The sequence below is a fragment of the Mustela erminea genome, chromosome 4 (assembly GCF_009829155.1).
Source record: "Mustela erminea isolate mMusErm1 chromosome 4, mMusErm1.Pri, whole genome shotgun sequence".
Lineage (NCBI taxonomy): Eukaryota > Metazoa > Chordata > Mammalia > Carnivora > Mustelidae > Mustela > Mustela erminea.
The window spans coordinates 23,246,472-23,262,418 of record NC_045617.1 but is presented as its reverse complement, the minus strand read 5'-3'; the positions used below and the strand labels follow the sequence as shown (position 1 = coordinate 23,262,418).

The window sequence follows — 15,947 nt, the reverse complement described above, 5'->3', positions numbered from 1 at the left end:
GGGAGCGGTAGGGAGAAGGGAAACTGAGGAATGTGTCTTCAGCATTGCTCCGCACTGGGGTGGGGGTAGGAGGGACTCTCCGGCTACACAGTCTGTGCTTTAGATAGTGGGGTATTTCCTGTGTGACATGTAATCGTGATTTGCAGTTTCTAATACAATTCACACTGCCTTCCAAAGTCACCTCTCAGTTTACTGATTTTGCTGTGGGGTGGAGTAGCATGGAGGTCAAGAGCAAGGGCTACGGCTCTGTATGACCTTGGGCAGGTAGCTTAATGCCCCTGAACCCCACTTTCTTCATCTGGAAAATGGAGACAATTTGAGGACCTCCTCATTATGCTATAAAAGTTAAGTAGAGGCACGTGACCTCTTACGGCGCCCAGCCAGTGGCAACCATTCCTCTTCTAGGACCTACGACGTTCCAGGGCAGCATCTAATCTCATTGATTCAGTGGTATCGTGCCGCCGGATGAACGTCAGACAGCGGTGGCCTGTTGTTTTTTAATCAGGAAAATGAAATTCACATTTATTGAGTGTTACAAGAAGCCAGATGCTGGGAACTGAGCTTTACCTATATCATGTCTTTTAATTCTCGGAGCCCCACAGGCAAAGATTTTCATCTCTGTTTCACTGATGAGGCACAGAAAGGGTAAGAAGCCAGACCCCCGGGCAACCAAGGCATCTATTCCAAGGCTGTGATTTGGACTGAGATTCACAAATTCACTTGGCGCTGATTACAATGGCCTTGAAGTCATGTGTCCATTTCATTTCCTATAGGAAAGAAAGCCTCTCTGCAGGCCTTCCTTTTAGAAAAGTTTTCATTGAATGTTTTCAGAATCCTTATTCTTTACATATCTATAGTTTCCTATTAATTCCACGTTACCGAGTAGTAAGCTTAAATAAAAAATAACTCCAACTCTTTGCCTTATGGGGGCACCTGGCTGGCTCAGTCAGTGGAGCATGCGACCCTTGATCTTGGGGTCGTGGGTTCATGGCCCGCATTGGGTGTAGAACCTACTTAAAAAAACAAAAACAATCATTTGCCTTATGACAAAAATTCCAACACTTAACAAAGCTTAAGACATCATGCAGTGTCCTAACGAGAGTTTCAAGTTCTGATTTCTTTACATGACCTTACCTGATTTTGATGGGGGGTGATTTGATTAAAAGACAGTGGTTCTAATTGGAATTAGCTGGGCTTGGGGGGCAAGGTATAATTTAATTCCAGAGCTGATTAATTTTGGTGATGAATAACAAAGACTTGACGTACTCCTGGTGTACCTCCTTGTTCATTGCTTTCTCCTGGTCCGGATTTCTTTTGCAGCCTCAAAAGCTGATGTGCAAGAAAAGGAGACAGAAATAGAAGTAGATGAAGTCTTTTGGAATACCAGGATCGCACCGATTTTGCACCAATTAGAAAAGGGTAACACAAAAAGTTTTTGTTTTAAATTGAGAATATCTGTGCTTATTTCTATATTCCTCATTGCCCTGATATTTTTAGTGCACTTTGACTACCATTTCTGCAAACGTGTTCAGAAACAAGTGAAGTGATCTCTATATTCACCCACTAATGTACATAAGAAATACAGGTAAACAAGATTTTTAGTGAGTAAAAATTACACTTTAAATTCAGGAGGAGAGCCTGCTTCTAAAACTCCCCATGGAATACATATTAACTATCACCTTCTGTCCGCCCAAGAAAATGTTGGTTTGAGCTCTCTGGCATGGTGTTAATACATGAAAGTGAAAGATTAAAACAGATTTCAGGCCCCTGAAACTTTGACTAAGTCTCATGGACTGGCATGCTTGGGCGGTGTGCCCATGGTTTTCTAGATCTAAATGTGTGTGTCCTACTTTCCTAAGGTTACCACAGCTCAAGACCCCAGTGGATGACTTTTCTCCTTCTGGAGTTCCTGATTTCCACCCTCAGCTTCACTTGGGGCCCTTTATTTTAGGAGACGTGTGCAAAAACTAGTGAGGAGAGCAGTCAGTCTGAACAAAGGTTCAAAAGGAGAACATGCTAGCGGAGGAAGGCCTGCAACACGGAGGCCTGGGCCAGAGGAAGTCTTCAGTCTGAAGGACTTTAAGAGCGCTCTGAGGACACCAGCAGAGAAAAGGGAACCGGAGTTTGGGATCTGGAATGTGGATGAATCTCCCTTCTCAGAGGATTGGGGGCCCTGAAGCATGGCTTCTCTCCCATCAACTTAAGAACAGTGAATGGTGGCAGGACTGGGTTTACTTGAGCTTTTGAGGCTCTTTCTTTCTTGTTTTCCTTTTTATTTTGACATAATTTCAGACTTAGAGGAAAGTGTCAAGGGTAGTACAAAGAAACCCTGTATGCCCTTCCCTCAGATTCCCCAAATATTAATCTTTTACCACATTTGCTTCATTACTCCCTCTCTCTCTTCCTCTTGCTCTCATTTCCTCTGTAGCCCCCACCACACACGCACACACACGCACACACACACACTCCATACATAAACATTGTTTTTTTTTTCCTTTTAAAGAAAACCATTTAAGAACAAATTGCCAAGTGATGTCCCATACCCCTAGTACTCTAACATATATTTCAAGACACAAGGACATTCTGTCACATATCTGGATACTACCATACCTTACTACACAAACCTTATTGAGTTTTGCCAGTTATCCTCATAATTCCTTTTATATAAAAAGAAAATCCTGGATCACAAGTTCAAATTATTTGTCCTCTTTTCATGATCTTGACACAGTTGAGGAATACAGGCCAGTTCTTTTATTTACTGCCCCCACAATGGAGTTTGGCCTGGTGTTTTCTCACACTTAGACCGGGATGAGGCATTCGGGGCAGGTACACGGCAGGCGTGGTGCTGTGTCCTTCTCAGTGCGTCCTAGCGGTAGGCTCGTGATGCTCATCTGGTCTCTTACTGGGGGTGGGAATTTCGATCACTTGGGGAAGGTGGTGTCCAGGTTTTTCCACTCTAAAGTTACTATTTTCCTCTTTGTAATTAATAAGTATCTTATAGGGAGCCACGACTTTGTGGCTACATTGCTTTCTATGACTTCTCCAACTTTTACCTATTAGCTCTAGCCCCCTGAGAATCTTGAAAGCTCTTAAGTTCAAGTTGTCTTTCAAGGCTCTATAGCCTTTACAACAAGCCGACTGACATAAAGAGTTAATTTGATCAACAGTTTAAAATCTGACCCATGAAACTTCCTTTTTTAGTTTCTTTTAAACTAAGGCAGCTACTCCTCATTGAACCCACCAGGCTGAAGAGTTTGCAGAGGGAAGTGTTAGAAAAATGCCTTGAGATCTCCCCATGGCCAGAGAGTGGCTCACGGCCTGAACTTGGGGTTTGTGAAGAAACTGCCAGGAACAGAAGAATAAAACAACAAAACAAAAGTGTTCTTACAATAGAGCTCAGGTTTTTCCTTTTATTTAAAGTGAGTCTAAGTCATTTCCCAAAAATTCATTTATTTAAGTGCATAACCAAAAGCCATTGAAGGTTACCAAGCTATTGAGGTTTAACATTTTTTCTTAGATGTTATTGTTGAAAAGAGCTAAAAATGGCCTGAGTCATTTCCTTCTTCAGGCGCACACTTCCTCTATGTGGGCTTTTAAGAGCACATTATGGTATTTATTTAAGGTTGGTTTCCTAATTTTAAGTTTTGTGATGGGATCTATCAGATAATATTTTTCAACTGAATATCTCAGACTTGGATTCTTAGATTTCCCCTCAGGTTCCACTTTGTGTGCTTTCTTCTTCATATGCCTACTGGGATGGATACCACATTCAAAGACGGCTGTCCTCAGAATTCTCACTGTAAAATAAAATGTTCTAGGATTCTCCCATTTCCCAACTACAGTCTTCTAATCCTTCTCTCTTGTAATAACCACCTGCAAGTAATAGTGGCTGAGGTGACACTGGTGAGATTTCTGTCCCCTTGGAGCCCTCTTTTCCTAGATAATGAGCGTTGTTCTCACAGAAAAATATGGATCATTGTTTTTGTCACCAGATACATTAGAAAACAAGTATTTATTAAACTATGTTATAGGTTGTCAGTACAGTATTCTCACTGAACCATGTTCTGGTGATACAAAGATACAAAGACAAGATTCCTCCTCACTTAGCGTGACATCTGGGCGAGGGCACTGGACATGGAACACGGCATACATAGATACGTAAGGAAAAACACAGTACGAAGTAATGTTCATGGAATTTGGAAAGGTACATCTTTTCTGGAGGAGCCAGAATGTAAACAAAGCCTTGATGGACCCAAGTCAGTAGGAATGAAGGAGAGGAGAACATTCTGGGCCAGTGGAACTATGCCCCAGAGGGCTGGAGGTGGAGACACTGTGGTGTGCTTCCCCGAGACTGAAGGGAGCACCATGAGGTAGAGGGTGTTTGGGGAGTAAAGCAGGCCACCTGGGATCGGTACAGTTCTATTCTTTAACACACTCTTTGAAAGACTGTGTGTTCTAGATAAGCCGACTGATGAGTAAATAAGTCAACATGTAGGAGGTAGATGGAAAAAAAAAAAAACAAACAGGTAGATGGAAACTGCAAGAGAAGGGAAAAAACATAGTTCAGGAATTTGAAGATGTTTGGGGAAAGAATTAGGGGGTTTTACTTACACTGTGTTTGACACACTTGAAGACTTGACCTTAATTAGTAAGTGCCGCTTTACTCTCTTTGCTCTGACAGAAGAAAACATTGAAACGATTTGTGCTGCTTGCACACAACTTCATCACGCTTTAGAGGAAGGAAACATGCTTGGAAATAAATTTAAGAGAAGAAGTGTTCTCCTGAAGACCCTGTATAAACTAGTTGATATTGGTTCAGACTTGCTCAGCCTTAAACTTGCAAAAATTATTCTAGCAGTAAGTTTTTCTTTCCTCTGGTCTAGTAGACTATAGCACATAAAAGTTCTATCTAATGCTTTATTTGTAAGTCTTACAGAGATCAGAAATGCATTGTGTTCATTTAGAATCTTGAAAAAAAATCAGGGTAATAAATTGCCATCTCCGAATTTGACTAGGAACACTGTCTGAGGCTGAGGTCGTGGAAAATGTTCAAATAAGCTCTTATATTTGGCCTGTGGGTAGGTTTAAAAAAAAAAAAAAAGGTGACAATAGGCAAACACATTCAAAACAGTTTCTCAAGTAACTTGACTGGAGATCGGTATCAGGGAACCCAAGCTTGTGGTTTCTGCCCTACAGTTTCTGCCGGGTCCTTAATTCTACTCCATGATTTAGTAAATAACCGAGGGTACCCTGGACCGTGGGCACACCGGCCAGGTGCCTTATGAACCAGTGTGAAACAGAGAAGCAGCTGCTTGTGGTCATGGGAAGGCGGTAACAGAAGGCTCCCGGGACGTGTTAGAAGAAAAAGCCAGACACCAAATAAAAGTCTGGATAAGCTCTGTCTCGGACAAAATGATACCATTGTTTGAGGGGAACACTTTGTTGTCACAGCCATAAGCGGTTGGAAACAAAAGATAAGACAGAGTTATTAGAGAACCTTCTAAAAGAGCCGCTAAAACAAATGAATGAAGCTTTGTTTACCTGGTTTCATAAAAGTAAAAGCTATTATGTTAACACCCATAATTCATATAATTTAAAATCCAAAAGTACACAGGGAAGGTAAGCGTTGGCATACTTACTAAGAACTCAGTAAGAATGCCCAGTGTTCCTTATTTTGATGTCTTTCATGAAAGCAAAATATCCTGACTACATACTCCATGTAATTTGGGGGGAGAAGCTACACCTTTACTGAGCTGTCATCACAAACTGTTCACCCTCTTCTAAAACACTGTGATATGATATATGACTCAGAAAGCAATACTTCTTTGAAATGGTGATTTGAGATGTATTTTGATCCCCTCACTGGGGGTAACCGATCGGTTAGCTTTAATGAAACAAAAAAGAGCAGAAGCCACAGAGATCACTGAAGTTAAAAGCTGTAGGTAGACTTACGTTAACTAACTGGAATTTAAATAATACTTAAAAAAGAATTAAAAAGCTGACGGGTAAAGGTGAAAAGGTATCTGCGTGCTTGCCCCATTTCCTCTCTGGCCCTGGATTTGGGGTGCCCCCTAGGCCCAGGAGAGCCCCTGTGAGAGGCTGGAAGTTTCTACCAGCATAGCTACCCTGGGGAGACCGAAGCTCTTAGCTGCTGAGCAATCCATTATTTTTGGTTTTTCATCTGGATCCCAGACATTTTGCTCCCTACCAAGCCAAAAAATAGATAAATGAGACAGAGAAGGAAAATGTCATGAATTCATCAGTGCTTTCCCGAGAGAATATAATTTTGGCTATTAAAGGTGCCATTCAAATTAATTAGATATATGATACTATTTAACTATTTTAGGGTAAAAGGCTAGGTCATCTCCCAAGCAGTGATCCCATCCTGAACTCAGTTTGATTAGATAAAGCTCTCTGTGTGGCGTTGACTGCCTTGCAGAATCAGGGGTGATTTTGAGCGGGCTACACTCCAGAGTGCAGACATGGGCAGGCTGTCCGTTCTGATTAGCTACAGAATCAGGTCAGGAAGGATCTTCAAGGCCATCCAGCCCAACTTCCCACCTGCTACCTGAATCTCTCCTTAATGTTCCAAACAAGACATTGTTTTGCATAGGCCTTGGTGATGGAATTCTATATAAGTTTTAGAAAGACCATATCATAAAAAGTTAAAAGAAAAGCTAACTAACAAAATATATATTTTTTATATTATATATTATAATATATAATATATATGTTATATGGAACTAAGGTGTTTTTAATATCTTCTCTAGTTTCTGCTAATACTACCAGTTTAGTATTAAAGTTCAGACATTTAAAATTATTTATAGTTAAGGGGCACCTGGGTGGCCCAGTAAGTTGACCCTCACAATCATGGTCACGATCCCAGAATCCTGGGATCGAATCCCACATCAGGCTCTCTGCTCAGTGGGGAGTCTGCTTCTCCCTCTCCCTCTGTATCTCCCCCTGCTTGTGCTCTCTCTCTCTCTCTCTCTCTGTGTCAAATAAATAGATTAAATCTTTAAAAAAAATTTTATAGTTAAAAACATTCAGGGAGTATAATATCAGTTCTTCTGCTTTCTTGCATTTTTTTGGTTAAGTTAGTTGGAGGTTTTGCCAGACAGTCATATAATTTTAAACTTTGTGTCAAAGGATCTTACAAAAATGTATCAGTCTGTATTAAGAATTTTTTTAAGTATAAACATATATGCAATGAATGCAACTATATATTCAGGAGGGGGAAAAAAATCTGGTACTCTAGGTAGTGGGTAAAAAGAAAACAGAAAAGAAACCCCACCAGTCTGTCAAGAGTGATTATATATAGTAGTAGTAGTAGTGTAAGTGTTCTTAAACTTCTCTTTAATTTCCCAAATTTTCTTGGAATAGAAAAGACTGCTATTTTTAATGTAAGAAGTAAACTACCCCAGTACAAGAACATACTCTGTGCCAGGGACTCTTGATGCTGGGAATACAAGTGAATAAAATTCCCTGTCTTCCCTCCTGGCGCTGTATGTAGCAGGAGAGGCTGTGAAAATGCAGAGAAATGGTAGGGGTAGGGGTGGGATGGGGAGGGATGAGGGGTGGGGAGCTGGGGCCAGCACGTTGCTGAGAGCAGAACGTGAAGCACAGGGCAGGGACTGGTCTGGGTGCGAGGAAGGGCTCTTCTATGTAAGGTTGTCCATGTTCCTTGCATGTGACTTAGTATCTTACTATATATTCATGTCTCAGAGTCATAATTTTACAGTTACCAAAAGAGAAGGTATAGGAATGTGCTTTGGATGTAAACTGACCTTATAGCAGGCTTGGAAATCGTCCGGTTTTTGTTTGTTTGATCTTTAATGAAAACCCGGACGTGAGTTGTCATTTTCCCTTCGTCACTTTTTACTAAAAATAGAAGACTTGGGCAGAGATTGAGGTTAGTTGTCGTCATTCATTTCTTCAGCACGTTTTATTAAGCACAGAACACATGCTACATTTCACACACACACACACGGAGGCTCACAGTATAGCAGAAGATGGTTAACTGATTAAATATATTCTCAAGTATTAAGAACAACATCTATTTCCACTGATAGAGAATTTATTTCCACTCTCTTTAGTCAGCTCATCTTCTGGGTTTTTATTTTATTTTATTTTTAAGATTTTATTTATTTGACAGAGAGAGACACAGCAAGAGAGGGAACACAAGCAGGGAAGTGGGAGAGGGAGAAGCAGACTCCCCACTGAGCAGGGAAACGATGCTCTGCGGAGCTCGATCCCAGGACTCTGGAATTATGACCTGAGCTGAAGGCAGACGCTTAAGGAATGAGCCACCCAGGTGCCCTTATCTTCTGGGTTTTTAAATAATTTTTTTGAAACCCTTGAGCATTCCATTTTTTTTTTTTTTCCTAATTCCCATTTCCTTTTCCCTCCTGAGAACAGAAGGAGTGGCCAGCCTGACACAAGTAACAGTTTCCGATGCTTCCCCAACAGTCTCAGACTTGCACAAGCCCTGATCTCCAGGGAGTTTGCTAAAATGCAGATTCTGATCCAGCAGAGCTATCTGGGGCCCGAGAGTCTGCATTTCTAATACTTACAGAGACTCCCCAGGTGCAAAACCGGAAAGAACTCCTAGTTTTCGAGGTTGCTCTGAGATAACCTGTCCAGGGCCCAAAGCAGGGAGGCAGATGGACACTGCTGTGTGGGAAAAGCTTCCCTCCCTCTGCCCCTTGGCACCAGGCTGACGGCGCTCACCCTCGAATCTCCTACAGCGAACAGCCCTGTACCTGGTCCGCAGCAGGAGTGCAGTAATATTTGTGGATCAAACACACAATGAATCTTTTTTTTTTAAGATTTTATTTATTTATTTGACAGACAAAGATCACAAGTAGGCAGAGAGGCAGGCAGAGAGAGAGGAGGAAGCAGGGTCCCTGCTGAGCAGAGAGCCCGACGAGGGGCTCCATCTCAGGACCCTGGGACCATGACCCCAGCTGAAGGCAGAGGCTTTAACCCACTGAGCCCCCCGGGACGCCCCCACAATGAAACTTTAAGAACAAATTCCATTCTTTTTTTTTTTTTAAACTAACTGGAAAGTCATTAATAAAATTAAAGGTAATTGAAGGTAATTTTGAAGATGCTTTTTAATGATAAAATAATGACCCATAAGATATACTTATTTGTTCCGATGACCTCATTCCTATAAACATATTTTACATTCTTGCGATGAGGGCTTATAATATTTCCATCTTACAATAAGTTATAAATGTCTTTTTTAATTGATTTATTTATTTTAAAGATTTTATTTATTTATTTGACAGACAAAGATCACAAGTAGGCAGAGAAGCAGGCAGAGAGAGGAGGAAGCAGGCTCCCCACTTGAGCAGAGATCCCGATGCGGGGCTCGATCCCAGGAAGCTGGGATCACGACCTGAGCAGGGGCTTTAACCCACTGAGCCACTCAGGTGCCCCTAAATGTCTTTTTTTAAAATATGGTATTCATAGTTACACTTTCTGGGACTGCTTGATACAAATGGTATTGTTCCACAATTTATTAAATTATTCCCTAATGATGAACACTGAGGATATTTTTTAATTTTTATTACTTTAGATAAATAATACAGCGAATTGAGACTCTTTGATGTAGTTAATCCCCCTCTACTGTGTCTTTTTTTTAGAAGTATGCTTCCTTATTGTCCCTGTGTTTAATGTACTTGACTATTTTTGTCTGATTTAGAAGGTAATTTAAAATTTTGAACACTATTTGCCATTATCTCACAGCATTCCAGATATAGTCTGAAAAATGAATATATATGTATTATCTAATAAAAAATTACTTTTTTGGGTTCTTTTTATACAAATAATAAAGAGAATCATACTTCCCCTTTCTTTACTTTCCTTCAGCCCTACTAGGTTCTTTTCTAAGTTAGTCTAATCTAAAATTTTGGTATCTGTCTTCCTTTACTCTTGTGTGTTAGAGCAATTATTCTGCTTAATTAAACTTGTCAACATCCTCCCCCCTTTTATCCTCATATACACTTTAGAAAGTAACTAATAATCTCGTGTATAAGGATAAGACTTTATGAAGCAAGAAATAAATGCTTATCAGTGAATGTGCATACCCCAAAGATCATTTATACTGTATTTACCATGATTTAATGAAATACTATAGATGGCAAATGCTGAGCCTAATCTTAGATTTGTTCTTTATGGTTTGTTTGTTTGTTTTGTTTTGTTTTTTAAAGATTTTATTTATTTATTTGACAGAGATCATAAGTAGGCAGAGAGGCAGGCAAAGAGAGAGGAGGAAGCAGGCTCCCCACCAAGCAGAGAGCCCAATGCAGAACTCGATTCCAAGACACAGGGATCATGACCCGAGCCAAAGGCAGAGGCTTTAACCCACTGAGCCACCCAGGCTCCCCTTCTTTATGTTTTAAAAAATACCCTGGAGCACTTTTAAAATAGGTATTTGTGATAAAAAAAAAAAAAATGATGGCACGTCTTTATTTCCCTCTGCAATAAAAACGTGTTTTCTTTCTCTGCAGCTTAAAGTGAGTAGAAAGAATCTTCTTAATGTCTGCAAACTTATATTTAAAATCAGCAGGAGTGAAAAGAATGACTCTCTGTTTGAGAATGACAGCATTCTCGGTGAGTATCATTCAGCGCACGGGGCCCTTGAGTATGAGTGAGAAGTTTGGGGAGTGAAGTTGTCATTAATGGTGGCTAGAATATTTAATTTTCTCCTAATATCCAGAAGTTATGTGATGCCTAGTTTTGCTCTGTCCTTCTCTGTGTTTTCCACATTCTGTTTAATGTGTATCTTTGGAGCCAAGGATTGTTGGCTGTTTGTTTTACTTTTTTTTTTTTTAAAGATTTTATTTATTTATTTGACAGAGATCACAAGCAGGCAGAGAGGCAGGCAGAGAGAGAGGGAAGCAGGCTCCCTGCTGAGGGCTCCATCCCAGGACCCTGGGATTATGACCTGAGTTGAAGGCAGAGGCTTTAATCCACTGAGCCACCCAGGTGCCCCTGACTGTTTGTTTTAAATGCCTGTAGTAACATTATGTGACTTTAGCAAGTGTTCCCTACTTAAAAATCCATTTCCTGGTCTCAGATCGATTATCAGACGAAATACATATAATGGTATTTGACATAATTGAAATTTGGGGGCTTTTGATGGAGTAGGAATGACTCAAACTTGGAAGACAAACTGGAAGACGGCTATTGTAGACGTTTGACATCAGAGTGTCTCAAATGCATTTCAGATCTATAGAGAAATTTGATTACATGCTGCCTTCCTAACTAATACTGTTTGAGTCTTGGTACACCCTTAAATAATTAAGATGCTCAAATAGTTACCTCAATAGAAATCTTTTATGAATTCGCATTGCTGATCTAAGGCAAGGCAGCAACAAGGAAAATGCCCTGAGTTCTTTTTTTTTTTTTTCTTTTTTTTTTGTGACCTAGGATGAATGATCTCTTTTTTTGACGCCAGCAGACAGGGACAAAGAAAGATTCTGACAAATGATCACACTGACATTAATAAAATTAAATGGGAAAGAGGCATGATCAATCCTATCAGAATTGCCTGGGTTACCCCTAAAATCTAGTAGTTGTAGCTATTCAGATGGATGTTTTTAAGTTGTCTCCGGAACCAGGTGGATGTTATCTTACAAGTATCGTTTTCTGTGGTGATTGAGATTTCTTAAAAGACCCTGTCTTGATTAATTTCCCATTCACACAGCAACTAGTAGGTCCTCAAAAGTTTGCTGGAATTTAACTCTTGGGTGGTTCAGTTGGTTAAGCATCTGCCTTCGGCTCAGGTCATGAGCCCAGGGTCCCGGGATCAAGTCCCACGTAGGGCTTCCTGCTCAGCAGGGAAACTGCTTCTCCCACTGCTTTTCACCCTGCTCGTTCTCGCTCTTGCTTGGTCCCTCTCTCAAGTAAATAAATAAAATGTTTTAAAAAGAAAAAGGAAAAAAAAGAAATTTCACTCCTAAATTGTTTCAACTATCAATTATTCTATAATAACGCAACTTTTTTATAACTAAAAATCAAGGTTGGTAAATATTAGTAAGAGGCAAGAAATGGCATTTTGATTAAAAGAAGGTGTTCTTATTTATAAATTAATATTCTCAACCTTTTGCTGTCATTATGATTACAGAGATTTGTCTCTGCTGCAGGTAAGCTTACCTCTTCATCCCACAAGAATAACACTTAACAAGCATTTGAATGTAATATTGACCAACATTTTACAAATTGTGTTTGACGGTCACACACAAGTGCTTTAAAATAATCTCTCTCCAGTCGTTAACACATTTGTAATAATTCATCTTTTTGGCAGAATCATTGTTGGAGGTCCTGAGAAGTGAGGAGCTACAGACTAACATGGAAGCTTTCCTATACTGTATGGGGGCTATCAAGTTCATTTCTGGAAATCCACGATTTCTCAATGAAATGATCAGCAAAGGTGCTGTGGAAATATTGATGAATTTGATCAAGCAGATAAACGATGACACCAAGAAATGTGGCACCTGCTTGCCTAACTCAGGCCACTTACTAGTCCAGGTAAGTATTTTAATTGAAAAGGTTGTATGTGTCAAATGGGTTTTCATGTTCCCGCGTACCCATTACCTGCCAGGTAGCTGTAACAGGGAACAGGTGGGCTGTTACCTACAGCCAGGTGGGGGGTATCTGGCATTAGGGATCAAGAGAAGCAGCCATTGCCCCCCCACACCCCACGTGTGTGTCCCCTGGAAAGGCTATTTCATGGCTGTTCACCAAGCATCTCTCTGCACAGCTTTGACATCCATTTCTGCTACTCTGCAGGGGAAGCAGGCCTAGGAGAATAAAAGGAGAGCATCTCTCTGCAAAATGATTTCATGCTATCATCAGAATTTTAACAGGCAGAATTTTAATCTTTAGAGTTTCAAAGACTGGATATCATTCATGAGGATGGGTAGCCAATGTCATGAATCTTGTATCTGCCATAAAACGTAGAAGTTAATGACGTTGAGTGGACGGTCGTTGGGGGCTGTGTAGATGACCTTCAGGCCTGAGACTACAGTAATGAAGGTAGCAAAACTAGATACATTTAATATGACCAGGGGCAAGATGAACAAAATGTGTTCTGTGTTACTTTTATTACTTCTTTTGTGGCAGATTAAATTTCATAGTTAAACTGTTTTCACTGGAGCTGCCTCAGCTCTCATATTCATTTTTAGATGAGATTTTACTTTTTAATAGCATTTGTATGTCAGATAATATCATCTTTGATGTAATAATTCATGAGATTTGAAATGTGCTTGTCAATTAATGAGGATTGATTGAGCACTCAGAGTGCTTGGAGCCTTTGGGAGAGTGTGTTAAAAATTAGATTTAAGACCTGCCTTAAAGATGCTTAAAGTGTTTATGGTGATCATTAATTTTGGACTTTGTGGTCTGTCTCTGTTTTGAAAAAAAAGATTGGGAAACCCCTTTTAGTTGTGAATGATTCAGAATTCTACTGGATATGCCATCTTTTGTCTATGAAGACTTAGAAACCTCATTTTCATGCTGCCAGTGGTAGTGAGTTATTCAAAATTTTTCCTCAATGAATATTGTTACTTTGGTTATATAATTATTATATTTACTTACTAAAATGTAAAAAAGTACAAGGAAGAATGTAAAATCCCCTGAAATATTTTTACCCTGAGATAACACACCTCCAACATTTTTATAACCATTCTTCCATTGCATTTTCATGCAAATATATACTCACATATGCATAATTTTATATAATTCTTGATTTTTATCATGGACTGTCTTATTTTTAATAGTTGCTTTGCTTATTTTCCATTATTCTCTTCCTTCCTTATTTCTTCTGTTCTAACCAGTTAGCCCACATTGTTCGCGCTGATGTGCTCAGCACCTTTTAGTGCAATCATAGGTTTTCAAAAATGGGATATTCTATGCACTTCTGTGTTCTCATGTAACAATACACAGTGAGAACCCCTTGTAGATTCATTTTACGTTTTTTAATGACTGCCTAATATTCTACGATAAGATTATACCTCAGATTCTGAACTGTTGTCCCATTGGGGTGTTCATTCTTTTTCATTTTTATGCAGCAGCTTTTAAAATTCTTGTCTGATTAAAAAAACTGTTTCCAGGGCTGCCGGGGTGGCTCAGTTGGTTAAGCAGCTGTCTTCAGCTCAGGTCATGGTCTCAGGGTCCTGGGATTGAGTCCCGAATCAGGATCCTGGCTCAGCGGGAAGCCTGCTTCTCCCTCTGCCTGCTGCTCCCCCTGCTTGTGCTCTCTCTATCTCTCTCTCTCTGAAAAATAAATAAAATCTTAAAAAAGCTCTTTCCAACCCATTTATATACATATATAAAAATATATATGTAAATATATAATATATTATAATTTACATTATAATATATAATAAAATACATATAAAAATAAAATAAATATAATTTTATTTTTATATATGTATTTTATTTATTTTTATATTTACATTTATTTATATATTTATAATAAAACATATCATATGTAGAAGTAAGGTCATTTGGTATAAAGGAACATTGAGTATTATTGTGACCTAAAATACATCCAGTCCAGAGCTAGGACCTCTGGTATAGCCGTAAGTACAGTCCTATTCCCCGTGTTCCTCTCTTTCCTCCCATTTTCCCTCATTCAACATCCTTAAGTGCAAACTGACTCACTGGGTTAAATACCCCTCTCCTTTCCTGACATCCATGTACCCCTCTAGGGGGTGTGACAAGGGACACTGCAGTAACTTCTTCCTCCCTGCCTGCCACTTCTCACCAGGCACTGTCCTGGTCTCCAGGCTTGCTCTGAAGCTGCCAAGGATCTGGCTTGGGCAGCCTGTACGTGCCTGAGGTTTCTCCCTGGGGCACAGTCCAGCAGGAGGAAGGGCCACTGCCTGAGAGCAGGATCCCACCATGGTCACCAAGCCCCATTTGCATCAGCTGTACAGTGTCACTCCGTGTGTGTGGGGTGTGTGTGTGTGTGTGTGTGTGTGTGTGTTCACAGACCTGGGGGAGATATCGTTGGAGGGCCCCCTGACTTGGACGTTCCCTCCTCTTTCATGAAATTGAAGAAAAGTTGTTTCATGTCACATGATGGATGAGACGTAAGCCACGTGTGTTCACGAGAAGAGCAGGTGAAAATCTGCTCCTGTAAATGTGTGAGGCTGACTGGCTCATCACTAGCCCGCTCGTGTGCACGTGCGACCAAACAGGTCTGGCCACGTGCGGAATTGTTTGTTCACACCAGTTTGTGGAACTCAGTAACTCTAGTTCGTGAGACATTTTTTTAAAGCAACTTTGTTCAGTAGAAAAAATCAGTTAATTACTGTGGCTATACCAATAAAACATCTATGAGCTGGAGAGCACGTGGCAGGGCCAAAAAGACAAAGACAGGCAACAATGGCCAGTTGTGAGAGCCTCTCTTTCATGACTTTCAACCTGGAGAACCTCAGTAACTTTAGCGTACTTTCTGGGGACCTCCTCTTACAAAACTGTACACTCCAGCATCTGGGGCAAATGCTAGAGTCACTGTGTTTCCCTAAAGCTGCCCTTTTGGACGTCTGGAAGCTGGAGCCTGAAAGTTGTATAGGGTTTGGGAAACCGGCACAAAGGGAAAGAGATAAGGTGTGTTTGGGGCATAGGAGGAGGTAGGTCGGTCCAGAACAGAGGGGTTCCGTGAGAATCCGTGAGATTCATAGGCCACAGCCCTGAGTCTCAAACACCGAGCCGTACAGTGTGGACTTGGAGAAGTCGCTGGAAGTGGGTGTGGGGGGAGGAGGAGGTGAGATCAGAGCAGCAGAAGGATGACTGTGCATGAGACAGGAAACTGATCACGACCAAAATGCTGAAAAGTGATGGGAAGAGAATGTATCAGGGGTGGGAACAGATTGGAAGGCTAAGATCTCACACACAGTAGCCTCAGTTAAGAAGTGTTGCTAAGTTAT

The 15,947-nt window shown here is 40.5% G+C and overlaps 1 protein-coding gene across 3 annotated transcripts in view; it reads left to right on the top strand.

The window, feature by feature from the left end:
• ARMC2 (armadillo repeat containing 2) overlaps window positions 1-15,947 on the top strand; it is a 111,395-nt gene that overhangs the window by 45,410 nt on the left and 50,038 nt on the right. For all 3 annotated transcript variants that reach the window (XM_032338876.1, XM_032338874.1, XM_032338875.1), the window contains exons 7-10: window positions 1,321-1,419; window positions 4,682-4,857; window positions 10,518-10,620; window positions 12,317-12,540. In XM_032338876.1, the coding sequence (XP_032194767.1) occupies window positions 1,321-1,419; window positions 4,682-4,857; window positions 10,518-10,620; window positions 12,317-12,540 (602 nt within the window). The remainder of the gene's footprint in view (window positions 1-1,320; window positions 1,420-4,681; window positions 4,858-10,517; window positions 10,621-12,316; window positions 12,541-15,947) is intronic.